Source organism: Ciconia boyciana, chromosome 3, assembly GCF_034638445.1.
Source record: "Ciconia boyciana chromosome 3, ASM3463844v1, whole genome shotgun sequence".
NCBI classification, from domain to species: Eukaryota; Metazoa; Chordata; class Aves; order Ciconiiformes; family Ciconiidae; genus Ciconia; species Ciconia boyciana.
The window spans coordinates 117,031,227-117,045,521 of record NC_132936.1 but is presented as its reverse complement, the minus strand read 5'-3'; the positions used below and the strand labels follow the sequence as shown (position 1 = coordinate 117,045,521).

At 41.7% G+C, this 14,295-nt stretch overlaps 1 protein-coding gene across 1 annotated transcript in view; it reads left to right on the top strand.

Annotated features, from left to right (window-relative positions):
* The window catches only part of WDPCP (WD repeat containing planar cell polarity effector), a 160,333-nt gene that overhangs the window by 136,548 nt on the left and 9,490 nt on the right, over nt 1-14,295 (top strand). The window contains exon 16 of the mRNA XM_072857743.1: nt 6,689-6,824. Coding sequence (XP_072713844.1) covers nt 6,689-6,824 — 136 coding nt within the window. The remainder of the gene's footprint in view (nt 1-6,688; nt 6,825-14,295) is intronic.

The window sequence follows — 14,295 nt, the reverse complement described above, 5'->3', positions numbered from 1 at the left end:
TTTCTCCCTGGGATTTAGGCAGGAGTTTCTAGTTGCAGTCCCTCAGTCCTTACATACCTGGTGAAGACTGGGTTGCCATCAGGTACAGTACCCCCCTCCTGACGTGGACAGGACCTGATGCTCCAGGGAAGGCAGAGTGACCTCCAGCCTTACCCTGGTTTCCCTCACCTCCTGGCCTGGAGGAGCAGCTTCCTTCTGCCTCTTTCTACCAAGCAATGAAAATACATCCGCAGCTACACATTATTCTTTCAACCCAATGTGGGCAGATGCACTTCTCATCCATTTCCTGTGGAACGCAACTCCTTCTGCCCCTCAGCCATAGCTCACCTGTGGGCATCGTATTCCCTTGCACTTTTGGCTCCCAGGTGCCAAAAGATATCCCTTAACCATTCGTCTGAACTATTCCCTTTCGGAAACTCTGTTTGGGACAAAGCTGTCCTGCAGAAGGCTTGTGTTTGCCTAGAGCCTCTTTGTATGGACTTGGTGGCTGGGAGTTTCCTTGAGCTCCTCTTTGAACTCCAAGCCTTCAGCATCCAAAACATTTAACCCTCAGTTTCTTTTCTGCTTTATCAGTTTGGCCAGCTTCCAGCTGGCAGCTTTATTTGCAGGCTTCCATTCTGCATCTTGTGTTTGCAGATGTATTTCTCTTTCAATTAATCCCCTGAAATGGTTTTCTTCTCCCCTGAGCCTACCTGCCTCCGGTCTGGCCGGCACATCTCCCTGCTCTGGATGCCTGGAGGGCAGAAGCCGGGAGCAGAGACATTCAGTCCTTGGGCTGGAAGTGCCAAGCAGAGGGTGTGCCCCATACACCGGTGTCACGAAGAGCAGCTGAAGGAACACGCAAGTTCAGCAGCGCCTGCTTTGCCCATTGTGGGTTGGGGCTTGCCTCTGTGGAGTCTCTAGAGCATCACTTAAGAATAATCAGGTGTTCCCTGAATGCTTTTGCTGAGATGCTCTGGAGCATGCACCCACATTTCCACTGCTGCAGCCTTCACCCCAAACAATGGGAATGTCTCTGCTCACCAGCAGCTTTTGCCCAGCTTTCTTTTAGAACAGGTATTTCTAGATAGTAATTTAAAATGAAAAAAAGAAAAAAAAAGACCTGGTCTAAAGTACCACTTACCAAACAAAGAAAATGCCTAGTCACCAGGAATGTCCTCCCTCCTGTGCCTGCTGTAATTACTGAGCAATAGCAGCCTTAGGTTGCTCATCTTTTGTCTTGGCACTCCAGCTTGTTAACATGCATTGACAGCCAAGAGGAGAGCCGCTTGCCCGCTGCCAAGATTACAAGGCAAACTTCACATGGTTCGGGAAACCGATAAAATCTAGAGGTGCAAGATCTCTATTGCTGGGACACTAGTCAAGCCTTTGAAGTGAAAGGGCCTGGAACTGAAGCAAATCCTGGGTTATTCAGTCTCTTTCAGCTGGCGACCCATCACAGCTTGGTACTACCACATCTGGATCACCCTGTAAGACACACCTTTTCTTTTTAAATTAAATAATATTGGCACTGTTAGGGTGGTTCCTAAAGAACCTGATTACTTAGGCTCCAGGGAGATACAAAATGAACTATTCAGCCTATATAGTGGTTAGCTTAATTTTGTGTATGATTCTAGCAGAGCAAATGAGTAGTAGAGATTGAAATCTCAGCCAGAGCTAGTAAAGGCTTGGCATTTCCATTTGCAGAAAGTTTTAAAGCCAGGTTTCACTGCAAGCTGCAGAAGACTGCTAAGTGAAATATAACCATCTACGCTACAAAAAAAAAGAGGAGTTGTTTATAAATGTTAACTACTTCTTTAGTTTTATCACATAACTTTAATTTTAATTCTTAAATTTCCTGGCACACCCACTGAAGCAGTTTTGCTGCTGCTAATATGCCTAATATCCAACTAGTGAAATAATGACACGTTACGCTACCATTAAGGGTTGCTTCTACTTAGTAGTGATTGAAGTGCCTTATCTTCTCAGGTATCAAATTGTTAAATTACAACACAGATGGGAGATATTCTGATTTAATATACCTTTTCCAGCTCTCTCAGCAATAGCAGCTGTTCTCAATGGGTTTTGAAAGCACTATAAAAACAGTATTTCAACAATTTATATTTGTCAAATGAAAACATGTCAGCACTGGGAATTAACAAAACAGCACAAAAATAATCTAAAAATAAGAAGCCATGGAAAACTAGACTAAAAGAAGCAGAGAAGTTTAGAGTTATATTTTTCCACACATACAAACAAAGCTGTGTGGTTTCCCTGCAGGAATTTGTCGAAATTAAACAGTTTTATTAGAATCTGTTTATTTAGAAAGATGTTTTCAAGGAAAACAATTGTAGCCAGAAAAAAGAGCTGACCACACTCAAGTCACCAATGGAAGTTCCCACTAATTTTGGTACTAAAAGAGTTTTACCCAGTGGCTTTAGAAATACCTTCATGTAGTTTGAGAAAACCTGGGGTAGAGTTAAGGTGGAGCAACCTGATAATGCGTGAGATCATGCTCAATCTGCCTCCTGCAGCAGTTATTTGCCTTAAAAAAACCCCACAAAAACCCAAAAACTCACAAAAGCATGATTTCAACAGGTCAAAATAAAAAATTAAAATAAATAAAAAAATAAGTTAATGCATAATAAAAGGAGATATGAACTTATTCACATGGGAATAGCTATTCAGGTAAAAAAAAGAATTTGTTTAAATGCCTAAAAAAAAAGTGTGATTGTTTGGGTTATTACTAAACTATACTGTTTTACAGCACTCGCTTTGCTTAACCATTTGCATTTCTTCAGACCCTTGATTTGTTTCTTTCAGAAAAACTCTACTATTTACTTTTTTTTAAAAAAAAAGAGCAGTATGTCTGAAGTCTGTGTGGTTCACTGGGAGTTTATTGGGATATACTTGCAACTCCTGAAGCAAAAAACTGATATTTTATCCTTAGAAGGAGTTACATTTTTTGAACTTATTGAATTTTTCAAAGATCAGCATGAAGAGTTCTGATTAAATGCTTGCTTCAGCATTTTAAAGGCTTCTTGTGTCCCTGTTGCCTAAGGAGGTCGTACATTACGATTGCTCTGTAAACATCAGATTGTACAGAATTGGCTCTGCATACCATGCTGGGCACACAAAGAAGAAGTCAAATGGCTTATCTCTTGCTTATCAACTAGTTTATTTTTCATGCCCAAAAAAGGCCATATTTTTACAAGAAGAGCTCCTATTTTGTAAATAATTTAATGGCTTCTGTTAAGTAGAGCTGTCAATTTTGCAAACAATATTAAAAGAAGATTTTCAGTTTACCATAGGATTGCACATTTTGAAATGCATTTTTATCCCTGAAAGTCCAGTGAAGGGTACTGGAGAATGGAAACAGCTTCTGATTTGTAGACACAGATCCAAAAGAGAATAGATACGGTTAAATAATGACACATATATGAGCAGGGAAGACATGAGATCTCATCACCTGCATACGGTCTTCAGAGAGCATCCTGCTCATTAAAGCGTAGGAAAACTTTTAGTGGACTTGTAAAGAAACGTATTTGGCTATTTCAGACAGGCACTAGATATAGCAATAGCAGCTATCAGCAGATTTTGGAAATGCAGAATGTGCATTGTGCAGTTGTATGTGTACAACATTATCCTAATATTGATCATGACAAATGGGATTTTGTAGATAAAGACACAATATAATTCATATTATTGCATCTGATAAATGACTTTAGTGATGAAACGTTAGCCGTGATACCAACTCTCAAGTTTTTAAAATTCAAATTCAGATTCAAATCCCCAGATCCTAACATGATAAGCAAATACTACGTTAGAATTAAAAACAGCAAGAGTTTATTTTGCAATAAGCCAAAGGAAGATCCTAGATTACCTGAATACGAAATCTTAGGTGCAACTTGTGATGCTAGCACAAAGGCAAGCATTTATTAAGCACCAAATCCTAGCCAGAGCCCTCATCTAGATGTGAGGACCACCACCTTCTCCCAGCTCTATGGCGTTGTTGCCAAAATCCTTCCCTTTTTAATTAAACGTGGGATATGTTGCCTCTGGTTTGGGAAGGGCTGTGTTGTTTAAACAGTGTTCCTTGCGCATCTGTTCTTCCTGCTGTAGCACTTCTCACAGGGAACATAGTCCAATGTCCCACAACAAAAATGTTTATTTCTTTACTCTAGAGCTCATATCTGATGTTTTTGTGGCTTTGAACCACTCCTGGCATCTGATCCTATCTAATGTTCTACTGCAACACTGCAGCTGTATACTCAGACTAGAATAGGTTCAATACTCGTAACTTGAGGTCAGTTTCAGGTATTTAATTTAGATATGAAAGTGCAAAGAAATATATTTGCACTCCTGGGGTAAGAACCCCCCTCATCCCCCAATTTTGGCTACATGCGTGCTTGCATATGACAGACTGCTCTGTTTTCCATGAGGTTCCTATGGATCCAGTAGCATTACTAAACAAGGTGTAGCTGTGCTGCATACACAGCGCAAAATATCAAAGTCGGTGGCCATGGTTATAATTGCTTATAGCGTTCATATATTAGAAATATGCCACACGAGGACTGGACACATCCAAACTGTAGCCCACTCCACATTACAAAACTGCTAGGTCCCACCCAGAGCACATGCGTGAGTTACACTGAAGTGATTGACATGAGAGGGCTGTGATTTATTCAGATCTGGTTCTCAGCAGGTACGAGAAAATGCAAATTAATAGTATGATGGAAAGAGATCCAGACAAAGCTGACCCAATCCTGTTTTGTTTCCTTTCTCAATACACACTCCTCTTGGCATGTCTCAAGGTTTTACGTTCTGAAATGCCACTGCTCCTTGGAGCTAGGTCAACCTCAGGAGTGATGTCTAAGGAGAAGCCATGGACATCGTATACTTGTGAAAGTTTGTAAGTTCAGAGGGGTAAGTTATGTAGGCCTTAAACATTTCTGAGTAGGTGGAAAAAGAAAAAAAGAGGAAAAAAAAGATTAATTACACCATCATGACTCACACTGTATGTCTTAGCTTTGACATTTAGAAAACTAAAAGGTTTAACATTTCCCTCCTTAAAAGCTAAGGCCAAGTGAAGAGGGAGGCTCTTCAGGACCAAAGACTCGGTTCACAGGTGGAAGCATGGCAGTGAGAGCTGTCTTCCCAAGAAGAGGCTGTCAAAGTTTGTCCCACGAGAGCTGCGGTAGATTTTGCCTACACACACATCAACAGGAATTTTGTTTAAGCCCTTTTCCAGAGCTCTTCACACATATCAAAAGCAGTTTCTCCTGCGCCTTTTTAAGTTCTCCATATTGCTCCCCTCCTTCTCTTGGCTGCTCACTCTGCAACAGGCTCCAAGAAGAGATCTCCAGAGAAATGTATTTACTTGCCCTTGAGTTGAGTTTCCTAGATGTAGAGCATTGCTCGTACACCTTTTTTCTCCCCTCCTTTTTTTATCTTTGGATTTTTTATTCAAGGTAGAGGAGAAATCGCACCACGGCCAGTTTAGCTCCTTTATTGTAATGTGGTGTGCATGCTTGGAGGTGTGTTGCCCCTGACCAAGTTGGTTGCTTTCAGCGATTCCCCACATTGCTCTATGTGTGGGAAATGGCCACACAGGCAGAGAATATCAGTTACCCGAGAAAGCCAAATTGGTTGCCACACTTCACCCTCTCTCACACGACAGATGCTAATAATATTTAGGTAGCATGAAGAGAAGAAATAGTCTGCAGCAATCTTACGGCATTAACTTTTTAGGACTTGGAGATTCAGAAACACTTACAAGTAGATTTGCCCTCCTAAGCCGGTGAGCATTCTGGGTCTCTGGCCAAAATGTAAACTAGCAGTATGGCAATGCTCGCAAGAGCATTATATTCTTCGCACTGCCCCATGGTGTTGCCATGGGTATCGTGCAGATTAGCTTATACAGGATCCGGGAAGGCAGAGAACAAGGGGAGAAAAACAGGATTAAAAAAGAAAAAATGCAAAAGGGTCTTACGATTTTGAGAAAAATCTTTTAAAGTCTTTATCTGTAACAGGATTTTTTTCCTTAATCCAAACTCTGCTAGCCTGGGGTTTGATTAAATTTTTTATGTATTTATTTTAAGTCTCACACCTAGAATATGCAATTCCTCCTCTATATTTTTAAGTGGTTGGGTATTTTCAAACAATTTCTTTCCCCAAAGGGCTCAGACTGGAACTTGGGAATTGGAGGCCCCTCCTTCACCTACTTGAAGACTTCAGGTCTTGATTGGGAACCAAAATATTTTGAAACAAAGCTAAGGAAAGTCTTTATTTTTAAAGGAAGGAGTCACACATACCCTTGTGGGGGAACAGGCCAATTGATAAGACTTTGAGCCGTATGGCAACAGTGAAATACTCACACGCAGCAGTCTTTGGCAGCCAGCTAGACCTTCTGTAGCTGACAATTTAGAGAAGGCATTTCCTCCTTGCTAACTAAAGCCAACACATGCTCACTCCCTCCCTTCCAAAAACTCTTGGATGTGTTATTGTTGCCAGTCGTTAGCTACTTGGCCTCTTTTTCAGGGGGAAAAGTCAAGGGTGGAAGTTCTATAAGCGTATGGTTTTCCATTTGATTTGATCCATGACAAGAGAGGACACCCTTGTCCTTATTGACATCTAAGGCAAACAGTTGGCAACTTGATTGGTACTTTTAAATTAAGTAAGCCTGATATATCTTGATTCATCTTAACAGAACTTCTGGGGCAGTCAGACGAAGAAGACCTATCTCGCGAAGCTGTCATTGACCCATCTTCAGAGCACAGAGGAGAGCATGACCCGCCTGCTCCCAGTTCAGCCATCAGACCACCAGCACAGAGCTGCTCCCGCAGGTGAGCACATGGCAAGGGCACACGGGCAACTTGTATATCTATCAAAGATGTTTTGTAAGGCCAAGGAAAATCCTGTATTTCCATAAGAGAAAATAGAAGGGAGGGGGGAACAATTAAATACTTTTGAAATGTGTGTTTGATATTCTGAACTTTCCTGACAACCTCAGTCATCTGTATCATGACTGTAAACACAATAAAACATTAAGACACTAAGCAGGAACTAAGAAAAGCTTGGAAGCCAGAAGGACATGGCATGGACACAGAGCAATCTCCAGAAACTTAGACAGTTTGCAAGCGTTTAACATGCACTAGCACAACCATTTTCAAATTAAACCATTTGGGCAAATGCAGCCTTCCTTGATGAATATGCAGAAGAGAAAAATACAGCAATGGAAATGCAGCGAATGAGCAGTTATAGGTGGTAAACAGAACTTTTAAAAACCTAACATGATCTTTACAGATTTCTGTAAGCTCATCACTAGCCTGTGATCAAAATGCCTGGAATGATCTTTTGAGAGTGCCCTTCTTCCAAAGTTGATTAAAACCTGGAACTTCCCTATTATGAGAGAAACAACAGATCTGACGACTGATTTTTTTTCAGTGCTTTCATTGCTTGTGAACCGGCACACCACCTTGCAACGGATGGGGAAATTAGAATGAAAGAGCTCTTCTGCAAAGATTAAAAAAGCATTTATTTCTCTTATTTTTCTTCATGCATTATTGATAGAAAATAAACAGTTATTTGTTCCCAGTGACTATATAGATGCACTTATTTTTATTTTCTATGCCTACTGTATGTAGGAACTCTTTTAGTAAATCTAGTGTGAGTACAATGTTGAACTTCAACATTGACAAATCATCCTAACCGTTTGTATATAACTGTGCTGAACACTCTTTGTGTGGGCAAGAAACACATTTCTTTCTCCTTCTGGAAATCTGTGTATTACCTAGTTTTCTCTCTTTCCTCACATGAAGAGATTGAGCTTTTGCAGTATTAGATATAATATCCATTATACCAGCTGCACACCACTAGTGAAATATTTATTTTATACATAGGCTACAACTTTTACGATACAGAACACTGTCTAGAGCTTTCAGAGATATCCAATGGATTTGGAGATGGGGCCTGCTTTTGAAAATATAGTGCACAATTATTCTGTCTTAACTTTTGGGATGGAAATAGCACCGTATTGATATGGGCAAATAATAAAGACAGTAAGATCATGCTGGAGACTGTATTGACTACAGAGGACTTTCCAAGTGCTCCAATAAAAGGAGCTCCTTTAACAGAGCACTAGAGCAGAGACTAATCCCAACATGCCTCTGATCCCAAGGTATAAACATGCTATCCTCCCTTCAGCTCACCCTTTCCCTTTCGGAGGTTGCTATGACTCACATGTCTCTGGCAGTCCCACGTCTGCCTTTGTCAGGCGTCTTGGGAGAGAGATTGCAGAGTTCAACTTTACTCCTACTCCTGGGCTCCCAAGCTTGACCACGTTTGCCTGTGCCTGCCCAGGTGGGTCACCAAAAGTTGCTGAGCCTCACGAGTGGCTCCTGGCAATCACCAGAGCTGCATAAACTGCTGGGATTTCCCAAGGCTTTTGTTTGCCTCTTGCCAGGTTGGTGAGTATAAAGCAAGCTCCCCACCCACGCGACCAGCTCCTCCACCTGCTGACACCCGGTGCTTGCAGCTGACCTCCCCCAGGAGAGCCTGGAGTTTTTGGTTGCCTCTTGCGGAGCTGTGGAAGAAAACTTCTCACGGCTCCCCTGGCTGCCACAGCCACTTGAAGCCTGCCAACATGAATTTGAGTTTTAGAGGCACTCCCTGTGACAACGCCAACTGGCTGGGAAGGTCACCTGCTGAGGCACAGGTGACTCCAACAACCTCTTCTCTGTGCTTAAAAAAACCCACAGATGGTTACAAGCACATAACTGTGGCTTGTGTTTTACCTCCAGTTTCACAGAGTTTGTTTTCTATAATACATCTGCTGCCACGTCTGCATCAGACTTCTTCATCTGAAGAAATTTGTATAAAGAAAGGAAGGTTTTGAGTGTTAGGAGCCTACATAAGTAGGGACGTTGTCAGTTTGCAGTCATTGCAATGTCTCATCTCTCTGGCCAAGACTGGAGCATTGGGCTATGATTAATGCGATGAAATTTAACAAGTTGAAATGCTGGATTCTGCACCTAGGATGGAGTAATCCCAGGCACAAGTGGGAGAGGAGTGGCTGGAGAACAGTCCTGCAGTAAGGGATCTGGGGGTGCTGGTTGACAGCAGGCTCAATATGAGTCAGCAGCATGCCCTGGCAGCCAAGAGGGCAAACCGCATCCTGGGGTGCATCAAACACAGTATAACCAGCCAGTCAAAAGAGGTGATTATCCCGCTGTATTCAGCATTGGTGTGGCCTCACCTTGAGTACTGCGTGCAGTTGTGGGCGCCACAGTTTAAGAAGGATGTGAAGGTCCTTGAATGAGTCCAGAGGAGGGCAACAAAGCTGGTGAAAGGGCTGGAGTGCATGTCCTATGAGGAGCGGCTGAGGACTTTGGGCTTGTCTAGTTTGGAGAAAAGGAGGCTGCGGGGCAACCTCATTGCTCTCTACAACTTCCTAAGGAGGAGAAGTGGAGAGGGAGGTGCTGATCTCTTCTCCCTGGTATCCAGTGATAGGACGTGTGGGAATGGTTCAAAGCTGTGCCAGGGGAGGTTTAGGCTGGGCATTAGGAAGCATTTCTTTACTGAGAGGGTGGTCAAACACTGGAACAGGCTCCCTAGAGAGGTGGTTGATGCCCCAAGCCTGTCAGTGTTTAAGAGGCATTTGGACAATGCCCTTAACAACGTGCTTTAACTTTTGGTCAGCCCTGAACTGGTCAGGCAGTTGGACAAGATGATCATTGTAGGTTCCTTCTGACTGAAATAGTCTATTTATTCTATTCTATACTAGAGATTTGGCTGCCTAATCTGAGACATTGGCAGAGGACATAGTTTATAATGGGTAGATGGTTATGCAGCACTTGAGAAAATTTCTTTAAATTGATCCAACATGTGAACCCAAAATTAAATCATATTTGCTTTCTTCTGCCTCAGTGAATTCACTCAAAAAATGGTGACAACACCACCTTACTAAAACGCAGTGAGGTTTATGAAATTGCAGCTGTATAGTGCTTGCAGCTGAGCAATTTAGTAAGTGCACAGCAACATTATTATTCTAACTGATTTCCCACATCACAAATTCATATCTGACATTTCCACTGTCCACTTCTTCCCAGGCTCCAACCACTACCTGCAGTTTCAAAATCAATAATCAGGACACATTCTCCCTCCTGTAAAGGCCCTTCATTGTTCGTTAGCTTGGTCATTTTTTGCTTCATTATTGACTTTCTCCATTTCTCATGCTGTTCAACGCTAGTCTTTGGTGTTTGTGTATTCTGCTCACCAGTGAGATAAATGTACATCCTGAATCATTTCCTATTTACTTCTGAAGTCTTTCCCCTCAAGAAAAACAAAAGAAGAAAATTCCATTTTTGTAATAGATTTACTACTATTCTTCTCTGTTCCCTAACGCCATACACAATACAGCCTCCTGTCTTGGCCAAGTCACTTCAGCCACACTTTATATGTATTACTGTAGGCAACTTGTTGATTTACCTCCTCAGCATCATTTAAATCCATGAGATATTGTCTCTGAGGACTTGATTTGTAGTCTGTGGAGCAAGGTTAGTCTATACCTTTTGTTTGCTTCATTCCCCTGCATATTGGCATACCGTGACGTCCTACAGCAAATACAGTTCTTTCTGGTGATGCGACAAGAGTCAGCTCAGATCTGGACTCCTGAGCGTTGCTCCAAGTTTAACATGAGGGGACGTACTGCTGCTCTCTTTCTGACCTTCCAGATGATTGCCAGTGCTGATGGTTCATTTCTGCTGTTATCCATCACAAGTCCCCACTGGGTCACAGACCTGAGCCAAAGCAACCTTGAAGTTGGATCTAACTTAACAGTTGAATCTGCTCTGAGAAGAGGATTGGGCTGGATGACCTCCAGAGCTCCCTTGCAACCTAAAATCAATCTGTTCATTGCAAGTCAAGCCTCAGTGTCATTAGTCTTGCAATAGAAACCCCACAACCTTATCTGTACAAGTGAATTGCAAGTCACACAAAGCCAGTAGCACCACTCATGTCTGCTTGGCCTGCATGAATTCAAGTGTACATGACAGTACTCCCAGGCTCTGCTATCTTCGGGGTAGCAGTGGTTCCCCTAATGTCTGTAAGACAGCACAACGGGACTTTGCAGGTGTTTAGCAAGAATACTCAATGGCTGCTCTTTCTTCTTTCCCAGAGTCTTTTGTTGTCTGCGTTGACTTTACGTCTTTGTAACAGCTAGTCACACCAAACCCATGAAATCAATTGACCTACATTACAGCATTTCTAACACTACCACCCCTGTCAGACCCAGATACTGTCCAAAATCTATATCTATCTCACCCAAGTTTCTGGAAGATCTTCTCCAGCACATACCCAGGCTTCTTTCTTTCCTGAATTTCAGCTTTGACAGAACCTTTGTTTTGGAACAGCTGAAGCATATCTCATGATTTACACCTAGCCAGAAGCCCTGGGCAAGGGCCCTGTGAAGAGTAGCAGAAGATGTTTCTGTTTAACTTAACTTAATAAACCTTGTTACTGATGCCCTTCAGGAAGCCTAACATCTGCATATGTGTAACAGAAGCCCAGTTTTCAGGCTGCATGATGAACAAATCACTTAGTTAACTCTTTATGTCATCATCTCCTGTGCTGCTCTGCCTAACAAGGAAAGCCATAGCCTGGGATGGAGACGGGGACAGAAAAAGGACAGAAAAGGCTGGAACCAAAATGATCGTTCATAAAATAGTCTCAAGGGTTTATTTTTCTGAGAACTCATTCTAAGCAAAATCTGGTTTCTCTTCTTGCCTTAACAGTCAGAAAGCAGAGAACTTAGTTTGAGGCTAAAGTATGTTTTACAGACAGAGAAAATCAGCTTAACTCCATGACATTTTATGAAAGTAGCAATAGTGTTGCTGTCAGTGGAGGACTGTAGTAAACTTTCTGAACCATGCACACACACTGAGTAAGTTATGAGCAATAAAGATTTCAGGAGGCTCCAGACGGAGGCATTTTATTTGGTGCATGGTTTCTTTCACTCTACCATGAACAGGCAGTTAAATACCACCAATGATGCACAGTCCAGTGAATAATTTTACAAGACAAAGCTCTCATCTCTGGCTTATGTTTGCCATTGACCATTGCCATTCTGTGCCTCCAAGTATCAGATATGTTATAGCCTAGCAATTCTTGTCCTTTCTCTCATTATTCTTGTTATCTATTTATGGAAACTCAACATAACCCTTTTGCTGCTTGTAAAAAAGGAAAGTATTTTCAGAAGGTATGGACGCTGTTGTTCAGAGGACCAAGGTAACGTACTGATCCTCTTGGCAACACATTAAAGAAATTGATTGACTCTCTGTGGGACAGCTTATTTCTGGATGAGTCAGCCAGTGAGTGCCTGCAACCGTGCCAGAGTCCAGCACATAAGAGTCAACACAGAGCTATGGCTGCACTCACTCCTCTGCCATTGCTATTGGTAACTGCGGTGTGGGTTTCCTCCCCATCAGTGTGTCATTCTGTTTCCTTACCATAATGCAAGCGGGTTTGAATATCTTGCATTTGTTGGTAGTGTCAGGATGTGTGTGAAGCTGGGTTGGGGTTTTTTTTAGCTTATTATCCATCTACCTTGTCCCCATCCCCCAAACCAGAAATACTCCTAATTTAATTAGGATATCTCTTGTTTTAATACAAGTGATTAGAATAGAAGGCAAAAGTATATATCATCACAGTGATTTTTATCATAAAACTTTCCTGTTGCTTATGTACTTAAAAATACATGTATTTCTACTGCTCTACAAGGTTTTTATTTAAACTCAGAAGCATGTTTGTACATTTTGAATCGGTAGCATCACTGACCAAACCTCAGGAAGCATTAAGAGAAAACTGCATGACAGTCTTTCATATCTGTATATGTTGGTCATTAAATCAGTGTAAAGAGAATTAGAGTTATCTCACTGCATCCCCTTTTGTATGTCATGTAAAAAAAAAAAAATTAAACGGATTTCTTACTCTTACTCCATTGTTTCATGCAATTAAACAAAATAAGCATTCATCACTGTTATGGCACTTCTGTTTGTTCATCCACCGTCAATTATATTTTTCAAAAGTTCTCTTTCACCAGAAGGCAAACCTGGTCTTAAAATCACAGGAATATAGACTGAGAAATACGGTCTGCCACGGGTCCACACGTAATCCTACAAGCTGCTCTATCTGTCCTAGCAATTTTCAGTTCCAAAGTAACTCTATTAAGAGGCGTGCTGCAGGGATGTGGTGTGGTGTAGGAAATTCATCACACAGGTGGGATCCAGCAGCTCAGCAGTGCTAATCCTGCCCAGTTGCTGCAGCCTTCCTTCTCATTTTTCGCTGTTGCTCAGCCCCAGTGAAGGCAACAGGAGCTTCACATGCATCGAGAATGCGACAGCGGGCAAATATACGTGGCTCTGTGTGAAGTCGCACTCTCAATTTCTACATCTGTAAAACTGAGATAGTATGTTAACAACTTCAAAGGGGTGTTGGGCAAATTAATTAGTCAACGTGCGTACAGCACCTTGAAAATACAAAATTAACTCTTATTAGCCCATAAGTACTCGAGACACATCAAGGTGCACTCTGTGGCCTCTTGATTTCAGACAAAGATCCTCTTGATTAAATTAGATTGCTAACGTATTACCGCGTTAGTTCACTTGAAGAAAGAAAAGTTTGAAAAAGCAATTTGGCTTCATCACATGAGCAGCGTGTATACTTAATGGAAATTTTTCCAGCATTCACAAAACAAAGAAAAATCAATAAAATGTCTGCCAACTGTTCCACTGAAAACATTTTATAATCTATAGCGCCGAGAATCCCAAGCCAAGATAAACCAGCGCTGCTGACAGAAAATACTGACAATTCTTTTACATTGATTCAACTTGGCCCAGCCCAGACTGACCTTGTTTATTCATCTCAGTCTCTTAATTCATATTAACTTGGCATCAAAATGGGACATGTGGCATGTGGGCTGAAGACCCACTTCTGTATCTTAGACTCAGATAAATGTAACGCATTGAGTACTTCCAGAGCCTTGAGCTCTTAGGTAGATTTATATGCATTAGACAGAACTGGTTAAGTTCCTTTTATCCCCGCTGGGCTTTTCATGTCTGTTGAGTGTAAAACTAGAAGCTCGGTAGAAGTAACATCTTCTTCTAAGCCTTCGGATATACATGAAATCCTCCCAATACTGGTCAATTTTAAAGACACGTCCAAAGAGGATGGAGGGGTTTAAGCTCTTTTAGAACATAAAAATAGAACGGTTATGGCAATTTGGCAGCCAAAAAAGCAATTTGCAGGTCTCAGCAGAAT